This window comes from Aspergillus undulatus (genome assembly GCF_047715775.1).
Source record: "Aspergillus undulatus strain CBS 261.88 unplaced genomic scaffold BDV17scaffold_13, whole genome shotgun sequence".
Lineage (NCBI taxonomy): Eukaryota > Fungi > Ascomycota > Eurotiomycetes > Eurotiales > Aspergillaceae > Aspergillus > Aspergillus undulatus.
The window spans coordinates 415107-438339 of NW_027396617.1; the positions used below are offsets into that span (position 1 = coordinate 415107).

A 23233-nucleotide genomic window follows, 5' to 3' on the forward strand; every position below is an offset into this window, starting at 1 on the left:
CAAAAGCGCCGCAATCGCATCGTGGGTATCACAATATAATCTATCAGTGTCTATATGCATCGCAAACCGAAACCAAACCTTTCACATCTCACCCAAATCCCTGGTACCTTTGAACGTGCCACATTTCTGTCCTGCTCCCCCTCATACACCCTACCTCTTGGGCCCTCTGTCAGACCTCTACCCCATAAGCCCATCCATACCGGCCTTCCACCTTGGCCCAAAAACCTTCATTGCAACAATAACCCCCGCACTTGCAAAGGCCACAAGGCCAATAATCGTAAACAGCCAGCCGTTCCCAATACCCGAGATAATCGGCGCGGTGACGAATGACCCGACGCAGGAGAAAATATTGCGGCAGAAATTGTTCAAAGCTACCCCCTCGGAGGACTTCCTCGGCATGAATTCCGTTAGCATTGTTGTTACCATGCTGAAGATTAGCATGCTTCCGATGCCGAAGAAGAAGTTTGCTATCATCTAACCACCAATTCATACCGTTAGTATTTGATTTATTTGGGTTTTGAGAGGGGGAAAGGAGGAGGGGAATGAGTACACACCGGAGCAAGCCAAAAAACCCCCCTATCAGCGGTCCACCCATACCAAATCAACCCCGCGGGATAAAGCATCGCGCCCAACCACGCATTCTCACGCATGCGATCCTCCGGCCGAAAGACCAAGTTCCCCTTCTCATCATACCTATTCGCCTTTTTCGCCTCGCGCACCATAATACTATCAATCCAGCGGCCGCCAAATATACTGCTCACCACATACCCCAGCGAATTGGGGATGTAGAGGAGACCCACGATGATGGTGGAGAAGTTGTACGGGTCGCTGTGGAAAGTTGTTTCTATGGAGACGTTGAGGACGTACAGCGAGCCGAACGTTATGCTGGCGTAGTAGACTGTTAGGAGGACAGGGAGGTAGCGCAGGTAGAGGATTATTTTTAGCGGGTCGAGGAAGATGATTTTGGCGATTTTAAGGTACCTCGTCGTGCGGGTTAGGACCTGGCGAGAGGAGGAGACGCGGCTTAGAGTGTCTCCTTGGTGTTGTTGTTGGTCGGTTGCGTCAAGGTCTGGGAGGAGTGGTTTGGTCGATTTGAGTGTTTCGGGGAGACCCAGGATGATGAGGGCTACGACGACCCCGCCGTACGCGGAGAAGAACCACATCGTGCTTCGCCATTGCCAGCGCTGCGCGAGGGCTCCGCCGACGATAGGCGCGATGAGCGGTCCGCAGAGCGGTCCAAGGTAGAATATCCCCATTGCGCGCCCTCGCTCGCGCGTATCCCATATATCGGCGATTGTGCCTGCGCCGACGGCCTGGACGGAGGCCGATGCGCCTCCGCTGAGTAGCCTCATGACGATGAGCATGGTGATGGAGCTAGATACGGCGCAGAGGACGTTGAAGACGACGAAGAGGACGAAGGAGACGATGTAGATTGTGCGGCGCCCGAGCCGTTCGCTGAATGATGACCACCATAGCGGGAAGATGCCCATGCTGAGCATGTACAGCGCGATGGTGAGGTTCGTGATTGTGGTCGTGGTGTTGAGTTCCTCGGTTACTTGGGACAGGGCCGGGAAAAAGATTGAGCTTCCCATTGGCCCTACTGACCCCGCGACTGCGACGATGAATGTGATGAACCATTTTTTGTTGCGCGGGTAGGCTTTGGGGTTCTCGACTTCTTCTAGCAGGGTGATTTGGCCGAAGAGTCCGCGGCGCTTGCGTCGGGGGACTACTTGGGGCACCTCTTCGGAGGGCGACGAGGGTGCGACTTGGTCTTCTGCGTCTTTTCCTGGGACTGTTCGAGAGTGCTCGTCGTCTTGGGACGTTGAGTGCTCTTCGTCTGAGATTGGGATCTCCTCTGGGACTTCGGTTGAGGTTTCGTATGGCCATTCCGGGGCCTTCCCGCCCACGGCGCTTTTCTCCTCCATGTTCAAGGCCGCTGTCCTTTGATGATGGTAAATGAGAAATGCTTAAACCCAGTTGAGGTCGTCAGGCTGCTGCTTCGTTGCTGTAAGTGGAAGTGATCGATAGGAATGTCATTACGTAGTGCTGCGGAAAGAATGGACGCTAGAACGATGCTTGCGGAGACCTCAGTCGAAGCATGTCCAGACTGTGACTGTCGAACTGGTCAACGGAGGAGTGAAAGAGAGGGTGAGAGATTGAGAGAGAGAAGAAAGAAGCGTAAATTGAAGCTGAAGTGAAGGGAGAATCACGATCTCCACCCGATTTGCTCTGACCCACCACTTCCTCTCCTTCCTCTCCTCCCAACAACAACCACACACCTGCTGTCTCAGAATGCACCATCTTGCCGTTCCATCCGGTCCTCCAGTCGGAGCTGTCGCAGAGTCTTGGACTTGGAGTCGGGAAGGATAAGTGGAAACCCGCGCTTATCTTGGTCTGGCTGTGGCTCATTGCCGAGGTCAAGCATCGGCCAACCGTTCGATGGATATTTATCCGCTCTTTCCAACGCCCGTTAGTCGTCAATCCTGAGTATATCGCGTCATTAACATACTGATAGTCTCAGCAGGCTTCAATCAATACTTGGGAATGATTTGATGCCCTGGCGATTGACAATGATTGATTGATTGATTGACACTGCAAGTCTGCAACGGCGCTGGAACCGAAGGGCCGACACAAAGACATTCAGTCTCCACTGTGAAGACAAGATTTTATTATGGGTCTTCAGGCACCCACTCGCCGCCCGAAGTGTGAAAGGCCAGACAATGCCGAGGACCGAAGTAAACACCGACCAATAAACTCGATGGGATAGAAACGCCCAACGCAAGGGAGGCTCTTCAACATATACCGACTATGTAGAGGTGCCAGCCGCGTCAGCTGTGGAAACAACCTTAGGTTGCGAAAAAAAAAAAGGAAAAAGAAAAAATAGCATTGATATTCTCGGCGCAGTCTTGGTATCTCGATAAAAGGGCATCTAATGTCTACTTCACAAACCTGATTCTATCTTCTACTTCAGGCCTCACAATGGGCAAAGAGTCCACCGGGCTGTGGTCGACAACAGCCACAGCTCGGGCTCGCTCAATGCCCTGAGCATGTGCACTGTTTTCAGAGCCGCCTTCAGATTCTTCGCCGTGCCCAAAGACAGCAAGGAGAAGACCAGCATCTGTCATTGCGGCTTCCTCCCCTACTATCGCCTCTTGATCTCTAAACCAATCAAACCCGTCATAACCCTGCGCAATGAAAGAAGGCATGGCGACGGTATATGTGCGGACGGGGTCCAGCGGTTCAAGGCTACCATCAGGTCTCTCGACAAGAACGTCTACTATTCGAGACCATTCAGGCTGCTGCCAGTTGGCCACTACTCGCAGTCCAGAAATTTGCAGGAACCGGCCATCCGTATGCATATCAGACACGCCGTTTTCTAGTGCAAGGCGGACAACCTCGCCGCTTAGTCGTTTCACGAGAAGCGAATTGCCGAATGGACAGATGTCTGTGTTGTCAACTTCTCAATCACTGTCACTTGCAATGGTGATTGGCTTACTGATGATATCTCTGACAAGCAAAGGCTCGCTTTCGGGTGCTGTTGCCTTTAGAATCTGATCACTTCTGATCGCGCCGCTGTTGAAAAAGCCTATATCAGTGTCGTGGAATGCTCGGATAACGTCGGCCAGCATGTTGCCCATGTTTGTCTCTTGACTGCGAATTGTGGAATTGCGTCCGTCGATTGGGACATCCGAGCGCAGTAAAGGCTTCTGAACCAGATTTCCGACCCGATCATGGATTTCCTTTACAACCTGGACGATTTTGGGCTCTGGCTGCGGTGCCGGTATGGCGGCTTCGATGTCGGTATATTGACGCACTTCCCCAGGTCAGTCAGACGAATACTTACTCGAGACAGCGGCTACCCACACTTGACGGTAGACCCTACTACGGCTCCTTGGTCATCTCTTTCCACAACTAGCTGTATCAGAGACAAAGCTCTCCAGTCAGTGCCGCTCTTGATGAGTCTGATGTCGCCTTCTGCGTCAGGAACTTTCCCCTCAACCTCGACCTCGGTGACCAGCCGGCCCTGTTCGACGTTTTGTGCAGCTAGATCTGTATCACCTGCAAATCGTCTGAGAACCTCGTGATCATGCCCACCTAACAGCAGGTCAATTCTGCTCTCCCCGTCGACAGTCCCATTGGCTACTGCCATATCCTCCGGGACACGCATGTGTGTTAGTGCAATCACTAGATCGCAGCGCTCGTTGGCTCGGAGATGGCGCGCTAGACGACGAGCCGCCTCTACCGGCGACTCGAATTCGCAAGGCGCGAGTTCGCAATTCGACGGCCAGTCACTATTTACATCAGCTGATTGTATGCGACTCTCGGGACGTAGGTATGGCCACGTACGTCCCAGCAAGCCCTATGAATCCTATCTTGAGACCATTGTCCAGCTCTCGGACGATGTATTCTTGGGCAGATCCGAGAAATCGCTTCTGATCCTCAACCGGGAGGTGGTAGGCATTCGAAAGCAGCCAGGGGATCTTTAACTGGCTTGAGAGCTCGATTATCCTTGCATCGCCGAAGTCAAAATCTGCTGGTGTTAGTCACCCAAAGTCAAGGAACTCAATGTCAATCTGACCATGGTTCCCGTAACATCCAATATCAATCCCTACGATGTCTAGCAACGGCACGGCTTGCTCTCCCTTCAGAACGATTGCCTCGAGGGAGGGCGAGAAGGCGTCGCCGCTAAAGAGAGACAGGGTTTGAGCAGTTGGGTTCGAAGCCGCGAATTCACGCTTCAGATTCATGAATCTAGTGAGCACCGCCGCCGAGGGAACGTGATACTGAAAGCGTCAGATTGAGTGAGCATGCCTGGACTGGAAACAACATACAACATCGTTGAAATGAACGAACTGGACCTCATCTGTCCGCATCTTGACTGCCTGGTCCTGCCTTCTGGACTTTTGGCGGCTGATATGGAAAAGACGATTTTGCGACTGAGATCTGATCTTTAAGCTTGTCAGCTCGGAATCTGGATCATCCATGTGGGGTTCGTGTTGAAAATCCTTGGGAAATACGAGCTGCGGGACACTGCCTCTTCTCATGGCACAGGTATTATTTGCTGGCTGATGCTCTGGGTATGCAAGAGAAAGCTGGAAAAGAACCCACCTCCAGCTGCTGCCTGATCCTACCACCCTTCAACCGCTGCCTACATCCCGTCAGTGTTGTACAAGAGACAGGGTTCCTTGTGTGACTGCACCGTTGGTGGATGTGACTCAGAGGAGTCCTGCCAAGTCCTGCCCTCTTCGCGACCTGCATTGGCACATTTGGCAGCGTACAGCGCCCAGGCAGTACCGAGCCAAACATGGCTCGGATTGCGCGATGAGTGCCGCAGAATAAACGATTGAGTCAGCTCAAAAAGCAAAACGAAGATCTTGTTGTTTCGAGAAAGAAGGAGCAAAGAGCAAGGGTGGTAATCGACTGAAACCACCCCAGACCCCGCTGCCTGCAGAGTAGGTCACAGGTGAGACTCGAAAGTCGCTGCCGGAGGACAACAAAAAAAAAAAAAAATGGTTCCAAGTTCCAGCTCTCGGTTTTCGCCGCTTGGTGTTCCTTGCACTGCGCCAATCAGGTTATGGACCCTGGTCGATCCGGCGGCTCATTTGTATATGGACTGAGGACATATCTTCTGCTCTTGACGACGTGCACAAAGCTATTTCCTACTGTGGGTTAAAAACAGATTAACCAGGACAGCTTTGCAAAAGAAAAAAAAAAATACGGCATTGGCCAAGCAATATGGCAGCCACGATTTCAAAAAGGTGATCTAGGGGCCGAAAAGTCTCACACTAAGGAAAGCAGCTGAGGCTGACGCGACAAAGGATGAAGCCTGGGTAGCTAGGAATCATTTTTAAGAGGGTACAAGCCCACTCAACAAAATTAGGCATTCAATTGCCATCACAGCTTCACCATGGGCTTCCCAACCTTTGTCTACAACCAACTGTGGGTGAAACCCACCCTCCCCGATGTCTCCTTCGCCGACCAAACCATCATCATCACGGGCTCCAACTCCGGCCTCGGTCTCGAAACAGCGCGGCATCTCGCAAATCTCAGCGCGAGCAAGGTCATACTAGCCGTGTACAACACAGTGTCCGGCGAATCCGCCCGGCAGGACATTGAATCAACATCCGGTTGCGCCCCAGGCACGGTCGAAGTATGGCCGCTCGACCTCTCAAAGTCCGCGTCGGTCCTCGCATTCGCAGAAAAAGCCCTGCAACTTCCCCGTCTCGACGCCCTCATCTTAAACGCCGCCAAAGCGACCATGGAATTCCACCTCGCGTCTGAGGGATACGGCTCGGGCTACGAACACTCCATCACCGTCAACACGATCTCGCACTTTCTCCTCGCGCTCCTCCTAACACCTAAACTTCGCCAAACAGCACTTGACTTCCCTGACCGTCTCACACCACCACACATCACAGTCCTATCCAGCCAAAGCCACGCGTGGCCCAAATTCCCACAGTGGAAAGACCCGCGGGGTATACTTACAGCCATGTCCGACCCAAAGACAGCACTCATGAACGAGCGGTACCCCGCGACAAAACTCCTCAACACGCTCTTGACGCTCGAACTCGTCTCCAACCTAAATGCAATCAACGACCGCTCTATTATCGTGAACATGCTCGACACAGGATTCTGCGACACGCGACTGTCTCGCGAGAATGCGGGGTATGAGGAGTGGGCTTTTGATTTCTTCAAGCTGCTCTTTGCGAGAACGGCTGAGGTTGGCGCCCGCACGACTGTTGCGGCTGTTGTCGCGGGGAGGGAGAGCCATGGCGCTTATATGGTTAATGGGGTTAATGCGCCGGAGGCTCTGGGGCAGTGGGTTCAAGGCCCTGACGGACGCGCAACGGGGAGGAAACTTTGGGAGGAACTTGGTGATATTGCAGAAGGTGTCAGGCCTGGTATTCTAGAGGCTTTCAAGTCTGAGTCTACATAGACTATCTACACAATCTAATATACAAAAAAGAAGCATGCCCCTCCAACCACCTGCATAATAATAATAATCATAAAAATAGACCCCGTCCTCGACATCTACCGCTCATAACCCCTAACAACCCCCTCCCCACTCCCAAAATCCCCTTCCACCTGCCTCGCATGCCTCACATGCCTCGACCCATCCCCTATCTTGGTCGAATCCCGCGCCTGGAACCGCCCATCCTCACTCACCGTCTCCCGATAATGCCTGTAGCTGCCCCCCTCACCCAACGCATAATCAACCGTCTGATCATACGCCCCGCTCACGGGGTCGTAGAGCGTGTTTCCCTCGCCGTGTTCGAAGGTCGATCATCTGTTAAGGAGAGTACATTCGTAAAAGTTCCCACCACCCCCCCCCCCTCCCCTCCCCCTTCGACGGGCACAAAAAGGGTTAGGGTCCGCTAAATATAATTCGTGGTCCACGAATTCAGTGAGACCAGCGTCAGTGTAACTATCCCGTCTGTGGCCGCCGACGAAATTGTGGCTGGTGTCGTTGCAGTACCCCGCCTCGGCAGCGTCGAGGTCCGGATCGTGGTTCGCGTCTAGAGGGGTATACCGCGGGTATGATCTATTCAGGCTGAGGATCTCGTCTATGGAAGCGCCGGAGTGTGGGATGTTTGAGACGGAGATGGGGTTTGGGTTTGGGTTTGGCATTTTGAGTTCTGGACGGATAGAAATAAATCAACTGGTTTGTTTTGCTGCGTAGGAGTTGGTATAAGTGAGGACTATGAATAGAAAGTAAAGAGATTTTAATCCTAATAAATACTGTATAAGCCGTGATCTGTATGCATGGATGGAGTTGATAATATGATCCTGAGTCTGATGTCACGGCATGGAAGGCGACTTGGGAAGCCTGGGCCTGATTCGTGGGCAAGGCTCGATTTACCTAGGAAGACAATAGCATGGTGTCGAATTACGAGAGCTAGATGCTCTCCATAGAGCGTGTTTGGCCATGGATCGTTGACGCCAAAGGCAAGTTACGGTTATGATCGGCCGCTGGTTGAGCCAGACACGAACTTCTAGGACACTATCTTGGGTGTTTTTTATTCTCGAAAAATCTCGATAAGAATATACACGTAGTTGGTCGCGAAGTCTTTAGTGGCTCAAGTTCTGTCTTGCCTTCTCTAGTATAAGCTGGGTTTAGTTAAAGCCAAGTGGATTGTACAAACAGTATACATTCCATAGCACTGCTGAGCCGAAGAGGTAAGTTATATTAATTGTCAACTCTCAAGACTCTCCTCCGGAATCTAACCCTCGTTTTCCAATCTCGCAGAAACTGCTACTGTATAGCATCATCATCATCATCAGCGTCGAGCATCCTCGCACCACCACCACGAGTGAGGTGTGGTTTGTCAGAAGTAGCAGTATTGCGGTTTCTGCTCGTGCTGTAATCGTACACGTCGGCCTCGTTATCGTTATCGTAGCCAGTCCTGTTCTGGCTCAAAGCATCCTCGAATTCATCGTCGTCTTTATCTTCCATCACGCCGGGAGCACCCTTTCCGATGTCAAGATGAGGGTGAGTGGTTTTGTCTTTGGAGTATGGATTGGGGTTCGGCATTTTGCGTTCTTTCTTCTTGTTTCTTCTTTCTCTGTGCTTCGAATCAAATTTCGCTTGATCAAGGATAAGGTGAGATGGAAGTGTATCTGATAAGCGGGAAGCCGTGGCGAGGGTGAAGGGGTTGGGTGGTTATTTATGTATGTCGCTAGGCTGTACCGCATGATCTGAGGCTGATGTCACGACGCAGTAAAGTGCGTTTTGGGTCAAATCACAAGATTGGCCAAGTTATGGAAGGGAAAGTGACATTGACCAATTGGCTATTGAGGCGCTGGCCATGTAGTGTTGATGACCGTGGTTCTGGGGCGCTTTGAGTTAGGGTTATGGGCCATGGCCCGCTGAGTCTGACTTGGGTTGAGCCACAGCCGGACAACCTAGGTAGATGGTTTGTTTTGTAGTTGACTCCTCACCTCAGGGCTTCTGTTATTGATTTGAGTGCCTAATCAGGTAGTCTAAAATACTGGACAGATTAGGTCTCGCGTCTTCTAAACGCCATGGTATTCTTTCTTTTCTGAGTACGCATGAGCCTCTCCGTCAAAGAGCGTATACTTAATCAAATTGAAATTTCTTTCAGCTGAAGACGACAAAGCCGAATCAACCAAGCCCTGGCGACTCAGGATATAGCATGATTACGGCCCTTCCCCCTATACTTCGCGTCCCTTCTCCAAATGCTGACACTAGCGATGCGGCCATGACTCATAGTCGCACGTTCCTTCTAGGTATACCTGCGACAGTTATAAATCAGCAACGTCCTCAAATTCATGGATATCGCGACTGATCTTCTGCACCAAGACTCCCTACTCAATCTTATCTACCTACCTACCCACCTCCATCGCCAAAATGACCACCACGCGGGAAACAGAAGTCCAAATAACCCGCGCCCTCCCAAAACACACCACAGCCCTAAAATCCCTAACAACCGCCGCATTCACGAAATACATCGAGCGACTCGGAAGGCCGCCTGCGCCGATGCTCGTCGATTACGAGAAGCTCCTTTCCACGCCTGATGTGTTCGTTTATGTCCTTTTGGATGTAGATTTTTCTGCACCCAACTCGAATTCGAACTTGAAAATCCAGGACGTCTCGATCCTAGGCTCAATCACACTATATCCCCTCCAAACATCCCTCCAAATCAACAACCTAGTCGTTGATCCGAACGCTCAGGGACGCGGGTACGGACGGCTCCTGATTGAGTTTGCCGAAGCTAAGGCGAGGGAATTGGGGAGGGAGGCAGCTACACTTGCGACGAATGTAAAAATGGTTGAGAATATTGCGGTTTATACGAAGTTGGGGTATGCTGAGGTTGGGAGGGGGGTGGAGGACGGGTATGAGAGGGTTTTCTTTCGGAAGGAGCTGTGACCAGCTGGCGGCCCCGGAGTGTCCACGGTCGAATTCATGGGTGGGACTGGGATGAGTTCCCTGGGTGATTGAGGGAGGGAGATAATGGACCTATTGAATTGTATGTATCAGATTGACATGTAAGAGGATATCTAAAAAGGAAGCAAGCAAGCCAAAGAGAATCTAATCTAGCCTAACATTACTGCGTAAGCGAAACTATGAACAACAAAAACCCTAATTACCAGTCGCGATGCTATGCCGAACACCCAACGACCCGTTCGTCAGGAGTGACCTCTCCTGCTGCTTCAATTGAAAGCCTCTCGTCGACTCAACGTTCTTGTCTACCTGAGATGGATCAACACCGTATCCACCACCACCAGGCGTAAGGATGATGACGCGATCTCCTGCCCCAAAGTGCGATGTCTTTCTTGGGCCAAGGGAGACCTTCTTCGTCGCTCCCGTAACAGGGTCTTTTCTCACCCAGATATTCTGGCCGCGCTCGCCATCGTCACCACCCTCAAGTCCGTAAGGAGCCGTCACGCGTCTATCTGTAAGGACAGAAACCTGTAGCGGCATAGTAAACTCAATCTCACGGTAGCATCCGTCTCCACCGCGCCAGCGGCCCGCACCGCCACTGCCCTTCCGGATAGAGAACTCATGCAGAATGACAGGGTACCGCTTCTCGAAGATCTCCGGGTCTGTGATCCGTGTGTTGGTCATATGGGTGTGCACAGCACTAGCACCGTGCCAGCCTAGACCAGCGCCAGCGCCACCGCAGATAGTCTCGTAGTAGCCGAAGCCCTTCTTGACTTCGCCGGTGACGGGGTCGGTACCGCCGCAGCCGAAGGAGAGGTTGTTCATTGTGCCTTGGGAGGCGGCAGCGGCATTGAAAGCGCGAAGGACGAGGTCCGCAACCTTTTGGGACGTCTCTGTTGTGCAGCCGACTGTGGCGGCTGTGGCGGAGGGAGAGAGGATCGTGTTGTCGGGACAGACGACCTTGATCGGTTTGAGGCAGCCTTGATTGAGGGGGATGTCTGTGGAGATCATGCAGCGGAGGCAGTACTGTGCAGGTTAGTAGGTGTCAACCAAAAAAAAAAACATTGAGTTGACATACCATGATGACGGAGTATGAACAGGTTGGAGGAGCGTTGAGGTTGCCGGAGTGCTCAGGGCCAGTTCCGGTGAAGTCGAATATGGCATCACCAGTCTCCTTGTCAATGGTTACCTTGAGCTTGAATGGGATGCCGTCGTCGTTGTACTCCGTAGCCTCGAGAATACCGCCTTCGTACTTGGCGGCGAACTGCTTCAGTAGATCCCGCACTGCTTGGGCAGCGTTGTCTTGAATAGCGTACATGTAGAGCTGCACTACTGGCCAGGTAAACTCCTTAACCAGAGCGCGAATGAGCTCAATACCCTTCTGGTTTGAAGCAACAGCGGCCTTTAAGTCGGCGATGTTTTCAGCCAGAGTTCGCGTACCACTGCAGCCGGGGAATGACGCTGGCTCGTCATAGAGACGCTTGATAAGTCCGGCTTCATCAAAGACGCCTTCCTTGATCATCTTGAATGATTCGATTGCAGCACCTTCCTGCCATAGCTCGGTAGAGTTAGGAGGCATTGAACCAGGGACAATCCCACCAATGTCGGCATGATGGCCTCTGTTCGCGACGAAGAAAATGATCTCCTTGTCTTCATCATCGAATACTGGAGTAATCGTTGTGATATCAGGCAAGTGGGTGCCGCCAGCTCGGGGGTGGTTGCTGATGATAACATCACCGGGCTTCAGGTCCGCCTTGTGCTTCTGTGCTTGGTAGGCGATTGCAGAGCTCATGGATCCGAGATGGCTAGGAATGTGAGGCGCGTTTGCAACAAGACCTCCGTCTGCAGAGAAGATAGCGCAAGAGTAGTCGAGGCGCTCTTTGATGTTGACCGAAATGGACGTCTTTTCCATAGTGTGTCCCATCTGCTCTGCTACCGTCATGAACCGGTGCCCAAAGACACTGAGCTGCACGGGATCAACAACATCAGTAGTGACGGTTTGGGTATCAGCTCTGTCTACCTCGAGGACGACATGCTCTGGAAGGATAATGGCCTTGCTGAGGTGGTCGACAACGATTGTCTGAGTCTTGTCGATGATCATTGCAGGACCGGTAATGTGCGCACCGGTGCTGATGGACTTGAGTTCATACACGGGCGTCTGTGTCCAGCCAAACTTCTCGAAGAAGATCGGCCGCGTGAAAATTGGAGTCGGACAGGGGGTTAAGCCCTCGGTGCTGTGTTTCTTGAGCTCTTCGAATGGGCTGGAGATGTTCAGCACGCGCGACTTGCCCACGCTTCGGACACGGACGTCGTCGACCAGAATATTGCGGGACTGCGAGAAGCCAAATTCCTGGGTATGCCTGGCTGTGAAAGCAGCACCGGCGTCGCCGACATTCCCAGAGACTGCGATCATCAGCGATGTATCACTCCCCTGGTATCTCATGTTGAGGAAGTATTCATGCTCGGTCAAACTAGAATCGAAGCCCTGCGCTTCGAGACCCGTGGCTCCTCGAGACGACAGTGATTCAAGGCGAGCCTTGATATCCGGAACGGCGCCTTCGGAGAACGTGATAGCGGACGGTTCTTGGTTTTCGACCACAACATCGGCCAAAGCCATTCCGTAGGCAGACAAGATACTTGAGTAGCAGGGGATGATCGCTCGCTTGATTCCGAGGTCCCGAGCAACAAACACTGCGTGTTGGCCTCCAGCTCCACCAAAGCACCCCAAATTATGGCTCGCTGCGCCGTAGCCGCGGCCCTCACTGAGGGTTCGGATGGGTCGAGTCATCGTGGCGTTGGCAATAGCCAGGAAACCAAGAGCCAGCGTTTCCGGAGTAAATGGCTCGCCACCGTCTTTCTCCTTGTTAACGACATCCGCCAAGGCGCTAAACTTCTGCTTGACTGTATCGAGATCCAACTTGCGAGGGAAAAAATCAGGGATGATTCTGCCGAGGAGGAAGTTGGCATCTGTGACAGTCAATGGGCCACCTTTTCCGTAACAAGCAGGTCCTGGATTAGCACCCGCGCTGCTGGGGCCGACTTTGAGCAGGCCGCTCTCCCAAGCCAGGATAGAGCCACCACCGGCGGCAACGGTGTTGATATCCAACTGAGGAGTTTGGATAGTGACCTCGGCCAAGGTGTTTTCAAAAATGTGCTCCAAAGCACCGGAGTATCTGGCCACGTCCGTGCTAGTACCGCCCTGTGAAATTATTAGTTCAGCTTTAGAACAAGAATAGAGTTACCTACCATATCGAAGCCTAGGACAGGCGTACCGTCAGCATCGTCATAGCATGTCCTTGACAGACCGACAACACCGCCTGCAGGCCCACTAAGGACGCCCCTCAAGCCGGTGAACTTGTTCCAGCTTGTCAAACCACCATCTGATTGGCAGATGAGAAGCTTGTTGGCACTCTCGTCTTCCAGCTGACCCTTGAAGTTCTTGCGGAAGCCGTCGAGGTAGGCAAAAGTCATAGGGGTGAGATACGCGTCTGCAACAGCCGACTGACTCCGAGGCACGAACTTGGCCATGGATTGGAGCACAGAGGAGGCAGAAACTTTGAAGCCCATCTCTTCGGCAAGCTTCTGAATCTGAAGCTCGTGCTCGGGGTAGGTGTACGAGTGCATCAAGCCAATGGCGATGTTCTTGAAACCTTGATCTTTGAGTTTTTCAAGATCTGCACGAACAGCAGCAAGGTCCGGCTTCTTCATGATCCTCACGACCTCGCCGGTCTGGCCCATGACCAGTGCCGGATCTGACGAGACATCGATCGGTGCATCTTGTGACTGCGGGGCTTCGCTTGCGCCCTCAATGGTAATGCGCTCGTCCACTTCGACTACCGACTCGTAAAGCTGCTCTAACCGCTGAACAGAGAGATCGAATAGGTTGGGTCTGGTCTGGTTGCCGATAAGAAGAATGTCTCGGAAGCCTTTTGTAACAAGAAAGGCTACGCGGTCTCCCTTCCGCTCTAATAAAGCATTTGTCGCAACTGTTGTTCCCATACGGATAGATTCGATGGGCTCGAGATCTAATAGTGATCCCTTGGGTATTGACGTCCCCGAGGCGATCTCGAGGATCTGTCTGATACATTCTGTCGGTGCGTCGTCATATTCGTCAGGACATACTGAAAGAATCTTGAAGACGATGTGATCCTTGCGTCCAGGCACCTCAGCCCAAGCATCCGTGAAAGTACCTCCACGGTCAATGGCAATGCGGATTCCTTGGGATGCCATATTGAATGTAAATGAATCTGTAGGAGAGAGGTAGAAGGAGGGGAGGTGACTAGGGTGGGCGCGTATGAAGGGAGGAGAGGAGAGGAGGACGAAGATGAATAATTGGCATGTCGATACTTCCAAGACCCCTCCTGTTTATATTAGCCAAAGATCAGAGAGATAAAGGCGTCGGTGTTGAGGTCCGATGGGAGTGTGGGGGAGGAGGAGCTCCACGATGGCTCTCAATCATGCGATTGGCCGGATCGGCAAATCTCGATATGCCGGCCGGTAACGTGACATCAACCGGTTCTACTCCGACCGGTAACTTCTCCTGGTCACCACGGCAGTGTCACTGTCAACCGTTGCGTTTACCCCGGACCCCAGGTCCACACTTGCTTCCACGCTGCTTCCAGCAGAGATTGTCCCGATCTCTCGGTATTCATGACTTGACCGGCGAAGATAGACGCACCCACTCACGCGTCACTCCACGATGAGTACTAGCCGGGGAGCAAGGCGCCCAAGGCGGCTTCTAGCAGCGTGAGCACTCTATCATGCTAATACTATCGAGGCGATCATTTTTTAACAGTGCCGGTGTAGCTGCCACCGATGCCATGCGCAGAAGATCAAATGCTCCGGGCGACAGCCATGTCACGCATGCGAATCCACTGGCAGAGCAGAAACATGTCAGTTTCCTGTCAAAGAACGACAGATTCGAATTCCAGAAAGGTTTGTTTCTGAGACTTATCAGTAGAGTTGAGCTGGTCTGATGTTCGTGCTTCAGCTATCTCAATAAGCTCGAGGAAGACAATAGGCGTCTACGGGCCATGGCCACTCGCAGCCCAGCGTCAGGAAGCGATCGTAACACAAGCACCTACACCAATGTTGATGACCAAGATGAAGCACCGTCGCTGTCGAAAGAGGAGAGCAATCTGTTCAATCCACTATTTGATAGACACTCGGAAAACCCCGTCCATGAACGGTCTCTAGAGCCGGGATTCATCGGGGAAGCATCATGTGCAGCTTTCAGCAATCGACTCTTATCTTGCCTCGACGACACTTACACGCTATCCACCGCCGGACTATCCAACTATCACCGCCTGAGCACCCGAGATCGCTTACCGATAAATCAGGGTGCAGATTTCCCTGAGAGAATGCATGTCAAACTACTGCTGAACGTCGCTCGGCGCTTTATCGGGAACTACCACCCGCTGTTCTTGGAAGTCACTTTCATGAAAGAGATTGATGCAGTCTACCGGAGAGAATTGATCCCTTCAATGCTTTGGCTATGCAAGTTCTACGCCCTTATGGCCTTAGGAGAGATATACACACATAGGAGGGGTGTTGGCGACAATAACCGAGTCCCGGGAACGGATTACTATATAAGGGCAGTCCACCTGTTGCAGGAAAACCAAGACTACTACGAAGAACCATCATTGATGCAGGTGGAGGTTCTGACACTGTTGGTGAGAAAAGACCGAATGCTCATTCCATGAAGCCAAGCTAATAGTCATAGGCGTGGGCCTCCAACATTCTCGGACGTGTTCGAACCGCATATTGCTACAGTGGGATTGCCACAAGGCTTGCCCTGAGCCTCGGAATGCACAGATCAGCTGCAAGACATGTAACGCTAACGCCAGTTGAACGGGAGAGTCGACGGCGAACATGGTGGGTTCTCTACTTTTTTGATCGTTTTTCCGCCTCCAAGCTTGGCCAGCCTCTCACTGTGAGGGACGAAGACATTGATGTCGAAATGCCAAGCATGGATGGGTTAACGAAAGAAGAGATGGCGGAATTTCTTGACCCTCGAAACCTCATAATCAACATCAAGCTAGCACGAATTATTGGAAATATCCGTAAGTTTCCCTCACTTGCATTTAGGTCTCGCCTTCTAATGCGCTGCAATGCTCTCAGTGACTCAAATTTACGGCATACCAAAAGCCACAAAAGGTCTCTACATCAATCAAGTGCACAGCATTTTGAAACAACTTCGAGCCTGGCACGACGAGCTACCATCAGACATGCGTGTTAAAGAGCGAGGCACACCTCGTCCCGTCGCAAGCCTGCATCTCGCTTACAATCAATGCATTATCCAGACTACCCGCCCTGTTCTATTACATCTCTTCAAGATGCAGTTTCAGCTAGGCTCCAAAGCACGCGATGAAGCGACACCGCGGCAGAGTATCTCTTCGATCACATTGGCACTGGCCGAGAGCTGTGTCAACGCGGCGCAGGCGTCGAGCCGAATTGTTGAAGGCCTCTTCCTTGACGGCTCAATTGCTACGTTCGGATACTGGGATGCTCATCATATATTCTCGGCAGCCATGATCCTCATCATGTCAGCCATGATGAAGCCAACGGCCGTCAATTCGGACCACCTCGAGACGTTGCTGAGCGTGCTCCGATCATTGAAGAATGATGGAAATATTCCTGCTGTCGATTTTTGCGAGCGGCTCTCACATATCCAGGCATGCGTATCAACTCTTCGAGCCAGTGGCCGTTTTGGTAGTGTTGTCGCCGACCCTCCAGCAAGAGGGCATCCCCTAGCTAGTGCGGCAGGGCCATCAAGTGGTACGCCAGCCCAAGATCAGATATTGCACACACCCACGAGTATAGACACTGGAGCAGATGGAAGCCATACAGACATCATCAACTACGACAATGTCGACGTCCTGGCAAACCCTTTGATTGGCAGCTTTTTGGACAGAAACCAGGTGCAGTGGATGGACACCTTGTTCTCAGAGGACGGTTCACTAAAAGAGTTTGCTTCGGAGATCGAGGAGCAATTCCTTTTTGGATATGAACAACCGAGATCGTAAGATAGCCGGCTATCTAGATACTCAATGATGGAATGATGGACGCTCTTGATGACCTTACTATAACTTTAGGGTACAGTTGCCGATCGGCGCTGTACTCCGTCGCCGGCAACTCTGCATTTGCCACCAGCCGCACCGTCTGGTCGGGCCATGGCCTTATTACGCCTTTTAAGAGCCGGGCCATAATGGAATCGAAGGATGAATTACTCCAATAGCCAACCCTTGGTATCTCGCCCGAGATTAAAGGTGAAGACTGATTACTGGTGCAGATATCAGTATCACCGGCAAGAAGCAACCTACCGACTCCCATGACCCGAGGACTGCAGTTCCCCATCGGCAAGTCCTTCCTCCACCGGTGATACCCCACATAAATGCCGTTCTTATCCAATCTTGGCTTAACATCGTGGAGCCCTAAGCTCCAACCCCATGAGATCCTGTTACATGATGGTATCTGCAGCCCAGATTATCTCTTTATCGTAGGATCCGGGGTAAGTATCGGCGGTGATGCAGCGGCTGGGCCGTTGGAGGTCCATAAAATGTCTTGATTCTCCAACTTTTTTGACCCAAATCCTTTTCCCCCCTTCATCATACTGCCCTGACAGGCTGACTTCGCCACCATGTTGACGAGGTCAATGTCCGACACATACCCTGAGAAAGAAATCGAACAACAACAACAATCCGACGAACATGATATCCCCATCGACCCGGCGGCCGAAAAGGCCCTCCTCCGCAAACTCGACATGTGGATCGTCCCGCCCGTAATGCTCCTATACCTTCTCTCCTTCCTAGACCGCGTAAACATCGGCAATGCGCGGCTTTATGGTCTAGAAGAAGACCTCGGTCTCGTGGGTGACCAGTACCAAATCGCTGTATCGATTCTTTTCGTCACATACATTCTCTCCGAACTCCCCTCGAACCTTGTCATAAAGCGATTCAAGCCATCGCGCTGGATCTCCTTCATTACGACGGGTTGGGGACTCGTCGCAACATTGACTGGTATCACACAGGGATACGGGAGTCTCGTTGCGTGCCGCGTTATCCTAGGCGCCCTCGAGGGTGGTCTTTTCCCCGGCCTCACCATCTATCTGACAATGTTCTACACAAAGAAAGAGTACGCGCTGCGAATCGGGTATCTCTTCGTCTCGGCCGCCATCGCGGGTTCCCTAGGCGGACTACTCGGTTACGGAATCGGGCACATGGACGGCGTGGCCGGACTGCGCGGCTGGCGCTGGATCATCATCCTCGAAGGAATCCCCACGTTCGTCCTCGGAATCGCAACCTGGTTCTGGCTTGCCGATAGCCCAGACACAGCGCACTACCTCACTATGGCGGAGCGCGAACTCATCGACGCGCGAATGCGCAGACAAATCGGGCACACAAAGTCGTCTGACCAGATGCACAAGAAGGATGTCATTGAGGGCCTACTAGACTGGAAGATCTGGCTCTTCACAATCGGCCAGTTTGGCGGCGATACCATCCTCTACGGATACTCTACCTTCCTTCCCACAATCATCCAAGGATTAGGGTCTTGGAGCACCGCTGAAGTCCAGGCCCTCACAATCCCCTGCTACGCGCTCGGCGCGATCACTTACATCATCGTCGCGTGGTTCTCCGATAGGACGCAGAGGCGCGCTGTGTTTACCGTTATCTTTGGGTTGATTTGTGCAGCGGGCTACGCTATCCTTGTCTCTCCGGCACCAGGGGGCGTGAAGTACTTTGGATGCTTCCTTGCTGCAATGGGTCTGTATGTAATTGTGGGCTTACCGCTCGCCTGGCTACCGAGTAATACCCCGCGTTATGGGAAGCGCACTGTTGCGACGGGGCTGCAGTTGACTATTGGAAACTCAGCTGGGATTCCAGCACCATTCGTGAGTCCCCTTCCCCTATCGTTACCCTAACAAACCCACTCCCCATTCCCATCCCCTCAACATTCAACAAACAGCTTGCTAACGAATTATACAACAGCTCTATAAAACAAACGAAGGCCCCCGCTTCATAAAAGGCCACGCGGTATCAATGAGCCTAGTCGCCATGTCGGCGGTGATATACCTCGCCTTCTGGGCGTGGTTCCGGCGGCAGAATGCGCGCAAACGCGAGGGTAAAGAGGATTGGCGCGTGCAGGGCATGACGGAGGAAGAGGCGGAGGAGTTGGGCGAGCATAATCCGCGGTTTGTGTATACTTACTAAACAGATTCTGCTCTGGGACTGGTATCCTTAAGTAGTTAGACTAAATTTTCTGATGGCAATGCCAGGAATGGAAATTCAGTTGGAGATTTGGGTTTTGTCCATGGATTAAGTATTGGATGCTTTTGTAGGTTGTATCATAATCCAGGAGCCCATCCAATCTGCGCCATTGGCCACCTCAACCACTCCCGAGACCGCTCATCTAATGCGGCATAAACCTGATTCATGAGCCGCCCAGCTAATCCCTCAGCCCACCAAGACCAACCCAGCTGTTTCGCAGCGACGCACCAGCACGACAATATAATAAGAGCCGTCGGTGACCCCCCCCCCCCCCCCCCCGCCATAGAAGATCTAGTTACTCATCGGACATTCCAGGCATCCATGCAAGGACGGCAAATTGGCTTGGTTTCGTCACACTATGTCGAATCAGCCCTCATTCAATTCAGGCGTGTGTTATCAACTTACCCTGACTTTCCTCCTTTTGCATTGCAGACACCCTCCCTTTGGTTTGCGATGACTTCGGCGGCCAGCGAGAGTGAAATCCATTATTATGTTCTCCTCTCGGGATAACGTTACGTACTGGAATCACGATGTTAAATAGAGGAGAAGACAAAGGACAGCGATTATATTGTCAATAGAAGCGCTCTAGATAGTCTTCAGTGCTGGTGATTATGTCTACAAAATGTTGCTGCCTACCCATGAGCTGGGCAAATTAATATTCGTTGCAATCGTGCGGTGGTCTTGCCAGTCTTGGAGCAGGCTTTTGTTAGACGCTAAAAGATTGCCGTCAACGGTATTCCTTGTGCGTACAGCCTGCCATATATAGCAAATGCGAGAGCTCAAGAAGCACAGGGCATAGACGCCAGTCAGTAGAACTTGTTGCGCCGTGAAAGATGGAGGCCGTGTGTACTCTGGAGGCTGAGTAACTGCAGGGCTTGACGAAGATGATTCTGAGGCGGGTTAGAACTTATGGGTCCCCGCGCGCACAGCACCTTCCCGTCTGAGTTAGGGCTTGGCTCCAGGGTGCGGTTGCGCTTCCCTGGATTCTGTCGAGTTCACTACATCGCCAGTCTCCCTGGTATGGCTTCTCTATTGATTTATTCATATTTTTTCTATTCTCTTTCTCGACCTTGACTATTGACAACGAAGCACCAGATACAAAACGCCTATTATACCTACTCATATAGAGTACCGCCGCAGGGATCCTAGAATCCCCAACCGGCATGGAGATCTGCTCTTCTCTTGTGCTTAGATGCGGATGCAGACCCAGAGGAGCTCCCAGAGTCAGTAATCAGATTTGCCGCAGCTGCAATCATCTCTGTCACGCTGATTATATCCGTCAGCGTCACCTCCTGGCTCTTCCGCTGCCAGCCGAGCTCAATTGGGAGCCGCTCGTTCACTATCACCGATATGTCAGCCCCAATAATCAATTTTAAAGTAGGAAGAATAACTGGCTAACTCACAAAAGAAGTACTCAACCCAATCCCTTTCAACGGTCCCCTCCTGCATGTCACCAAAGACAATGATGGGCGCTGCAACCTCACCGAGACTAAAGTTCTCAGTGCTCGCGGTGAACGTATAGTTCGGGTTGAAGGCCTTGGAGGTGACCTGGCGGGCGATCTTGCTGTTCGCGAGCATGGCGGCGGTAAGGGTGGGGTCTGTCCAGAAATGCTGGGTCTGCGCGAAAATGGTGGAGTTGAAGATGTGGTTTGAGCCAAAGTATGCGTCTGCGCGGCTGAGACTGGCATCATGTTCGAGGACATTGTGGCGGTTGAGGTGGTCACTAAACGCAGTGCTATTAGCATGTACGGTGGACGGGGTGGAAGGGAAACGCACAGAGTGAAATAGTCGGCGCCCTCTTCTGGATTGGCAACGATAGCCATATCAAACATGAGACTTCCGAGAGAGGTATTGAAATGCAGAGCCGAGTTTAGGGCATTGACCACGACAGGACGGGTGAGATTGCGGCCGTCGTGCGGGAGGTAACCATGGTTTGCGAGCGTGTTCATCATTGGGCAGGGGCCACGGACTTCAACATGATATGTAAATAACAGCTCATTCAGGGGGCAGGGGAAAGGTAGGTGACGTACAGTCATCGTGACCAGGGGGCTTCCACTGATGGGCACCATGAGAGGGAGTGGCAGAGGCCAAGCCCACAACCCCGAGAATAGTCTGGAAGGAAAACTTCATATCGGTTTAATTGAGCTGACGCTATGAATACAAGGGCAACAATACTTATATGATAGCAATGAAAACAGGAAACCGAGCATGGAATACCCAGCCCTCTTTATACTTCGACTCCAGCAATCTCCAGGCAACTTCAATATATTTCTGCAGGCGATCGGCAGCCCAATAAGAGAGACACCATTACGCATTTCTTAGATTCAAGGCCTAGATGAGACATACTACTACCCCATACTAGTTCCACCGCCTACTTCGGACAGCTCGGGTTCTGGTTCTGAGGCGTACGCACTGTCGATCTCTGAGTGTAGATGGCACGCTGATTGGTCAACTGACTCGTACCCGTACCCATCACCATCTTGAGCCAGAGTCCCGACGGCCTTGACGATTCATGAACACGACAGTATTCGTACTCGAACGCTTAACCTACTTGAGAAGTCTCCAGCCGGCATCCGCTCCTGGCTAATGCTCGTTGTGCGCCATGAGTGCTTGGTCATAGGTAGATGCATTCTACATAGGCACCGGCCATTATATATAGCTTATAGCGTGCACCGTGCTGCAAGATAGGCCATTCACATCGGAATAAAACCGCTGTAAGTGTTCCAATCCCAGATATCAGCCTTCCAAAGTACAATGGCTCGCTGCATCAATAAGACCTTGCTGTTTATATGATGTTGTAGTTTCCGCACCCCTCAACTCGCCCAAGAAAGAGTCATTAACCTCTCTTTCCCATGTCCTAGTTTTTATCCCCAATTCGAATATTACTGCCTGTCTCATCTGGAATTAGACTCGATACACAAGCTTGAAGCTTAATGTTGAACATCTCAAACAGCACCTGCAGACCCACATGCATCTCGGGTTCGGGTTCGGGCCTGATCCGCGTCTTGGTAGGGCCTGATCTAAGCCCTAAACGGAGGACTAAACGGAGGCCTGCGTACAGAACGCCTTGCCATTTGTGGGATTGATAGAACAATCTACAAATCCCTGTAGATAATCTACTCGGAACAGAGCCGAGGATAGCTTCTCAGCCCGTCATGCAGCTAGACAACGCCGCTTCGTCGAGACTTCATCCTCTTGACGCTACAGCCTCTGGCCTGCCGCCTGCAGCTATGGCGAACGGTTCAGAAACTGAGTCTGCCAAGCTTGTTCTGCATTTACTATCTTACTTTGCCAATGCCCGCGGGCAGGCTAGTTTACATAAATAACAGACTTAATTCAATTCGCCAGTCGCGTGGGAGGCTATATTCTTCAAACTATCCCTCTATATAACCTTTTCCTTTGAAAATAATGGTAGAAGGAATCGACCACCCTATAAAATTAATATATTTAATTATTGTTACTTACTCGCGCTGGCCTGGTTAAATAAGATAAGGTTTTCCAGGTATATTTACCCTTGTTACTACTTTTGCAGTAGCAATTAGGCCTATTGCAAAGCTAGTTTTGTCAAAGTTAAAGATATCCTTGTCAAGTATTCTATACTAAAGCCGTATCTCTTGTAGAGTTATAAACTACTCTTGTATAGCCTTTAGATCCTTGTATTTAACTCGCTTGTAGTTATATTTCCTTGCAAAGCGACTCTTGATCTCGGGGCGTTGTTTAATAAACTTGGTAACCTAGTTAGGGCCGACAGGGTCATACCCAGAGGGGTTATTAGTATAAAGGATTATATTGGCTATTTCCTGCACGTGTGAAGGCCGAGGGGGGACTCCATGTATATCTCTTGATAGAATCCACTTTAGTAAAGCCTCCTCTTGAGTTTTAGATAGTCGGAGGTTATAGTTACGGCGTTCTGCTTTGAATTCATGGCTGTTGACGCGGTCGCGAAGTGTTCCGTACGGGATATTAAATATAGTTACTGCAGGACGAATACCGCGAATTTTGTTTTTTTTTTTTTTTTTTTTTTTTTTTTTTTTTTTTTTTTTTTTTTTTTTTTTTTTTTTTT

At 51.5% G+C, this 23233-nt stretch overlaps 9 protein-coding genes across 9 annotated transcripts; 4 read left to right on the forward strand and 5 right to left on the reverse strand.

Moving 5' to 3' along the window:
- Position 1: 1 nt before the first annotated feature.
- Positions 2-2006, reverse strand: BDV17DRAFT_37635 (MFS transporter). Its single transcript, XM_073764432.1, has 2 exons — positions 555-2006; positions 2-474 (listed from the first exon to the last, which is right to left on the reverse strand). Exons 1-2 carry the CDS (start codon positions 1923-1925, stop codon positions 178-180), a joined length of 1668 nt encoding a protein of 555 aa, XP_073617580.1. The 5' UTR covers positions 1926-2006; the 3' UTR covers positions 2-177.
- A 930-nt stretch (positions 2007-2936) lies between these two features.
- On the reverse strand, positions 2937-4874 carry BDV17DRAFT_289591 (bifunctional metallophosphatase/5'-nucleotidase; the record flags this gene model as incomplete). Its single annotated transcript, XM_073761692.1, has 6 exons — positions 2937-3445; positions 3497-3814; positions 3865-4292; positions 4348-4531; positions 4580-4784; positions 4833-4874. The coding sequence occupies 6 exons, from the start codon at positions 4872-4874 to the stop codon at positions 2937-2939; spliced, it is 1686 nt and encodes a 561-aa protein (XP_073617581.1).
- Positions 4875-5908: 1034 nt separating this feature from the next.
- BDV17DRAFT_289592 (uncharacterized protein) lies at positions 5909-6937 on the forward strand (the record flags this gene model as incomplete). Its single annotated transcript, XM_073761693.1, has 1 exon — positions 5909-6937. The coding sequence occupies one exon, from the start codon at positions 5909-5911 to the stop codon at positions 6935-6937; it is 1029 nt and encodes a 342-aa protein (XP_073617582.1).
- A 1108-nt stretch (positions 6938-8045) lies between these two features.
- Positions 8046-8614, reverse strand: BDV17DRAFT_258507 (uncharacterized protein). Its single transcript, XM_073757325.1, has one exon. It carries the CDS (start codon positions 8531-8533, stop codon positions 8255-8257), a length of 279 nt encoding a protein of 92 aa, XP_073617583.1. The 5' UTR covers positions 8534-8614; the 3' UTR covers positions 8046-8254.
- A 560-nt stretch (positions 8615-9174) lies between these two features.
- Positions 9175-10046, forward strand: BDV17DRAFT_258508 (GNAT family N-acetyltransferase). Its single transcript, XM_073757326.1, has one exon. It carries the CDS (start codon positions 9371-9373, stop codon positions 9887-9889), a length of 519 nt encoding a protein of 172 aa, XP_073617584.1. The 5' UTR covers positions 9175-9370; the 3' UTR covers positions 9890-10046.
- Positions 10047-10050: 4 nt separating this feature from the next.
- BDV17DRAFT_258509 (Hydantoinase B/oxoprolinase-domain-containing protein) lies at positions 10051-14289 on the reverse strand (the record flags this gene model as incomplete). The annotated part of the gene is made up of 3 exons (XM_073757327.1): positions 13151-14289; positions 10983-13103; positions 10051-10930 (listed from the first exon to the last, which is right to left on the reverse strand). Coding segments are annotated over exons 1-3 (3929 nt in total), but the record flags the coding sequence as incomplete, so codon positions are not given.
- A 314-nt stretch (positions 14290-14603) lies between these two features.
- On the forward strand, positions 14604-16929 carry BDV17DRAFT_280668 (Zn(II)2Cys6 transcription factor; the record flags this gene model as incomplete). The annotated part of the gene is made up of 5 exons (XM_073759913.1): positions 14604-14650; positions 14711-14839; positions 14925-15576; positions 15627-15966; positions 16025-16929. 5 exons carry the CDS (start codon positions 14604-14606, stop codon positions 16927-16929), a joined length of 2073 nt encoding a protein of 690 aa, XP_073617586.1.
- A 473-nt stretch (positions 16930-17402) lies between these two features.
- BDV17DRAFT_37698 (major facilitator superfamily domain-containing protein) lies at positions 17403-19407 on the forward strand. The gene is made up of 2 exons (XM_073764433.1): positions 17403-18794; positions 18892-19407. The coding sequence occupies exons 1-2, from the start codon at positions 17544-17546 to the stop codon at positions 19111-19113; spliced, it is 1473 nt and encodes a 490-aa protein (XP_073617587.1). The 5' UTR covers positions 17403-17543; the 3' UTR covers positions 19114-19407.
- Positions 19408-20315: 908 nt separating this feature from the next.
- BDV17DRAFT_289599 (peroxidase family protein) lies at positions 20316-21119 on the reverse strand (the record flags this gene model as incomplete). Its single annotated transcript, XM_073761694.1, has 3 exons — positions 20316-20509; positions 20574-20893; positions 20947-21119. The coding sequence occupies 3 exons, from the start codon at positions 21117-21119 to the stop codon at positions 20316-20318; spliced, it is 687 nt and encodes a 228-aa protein (XP_073617588.1).
- Positions 21120-23233: the final 2114 nt, after the last annotated feature.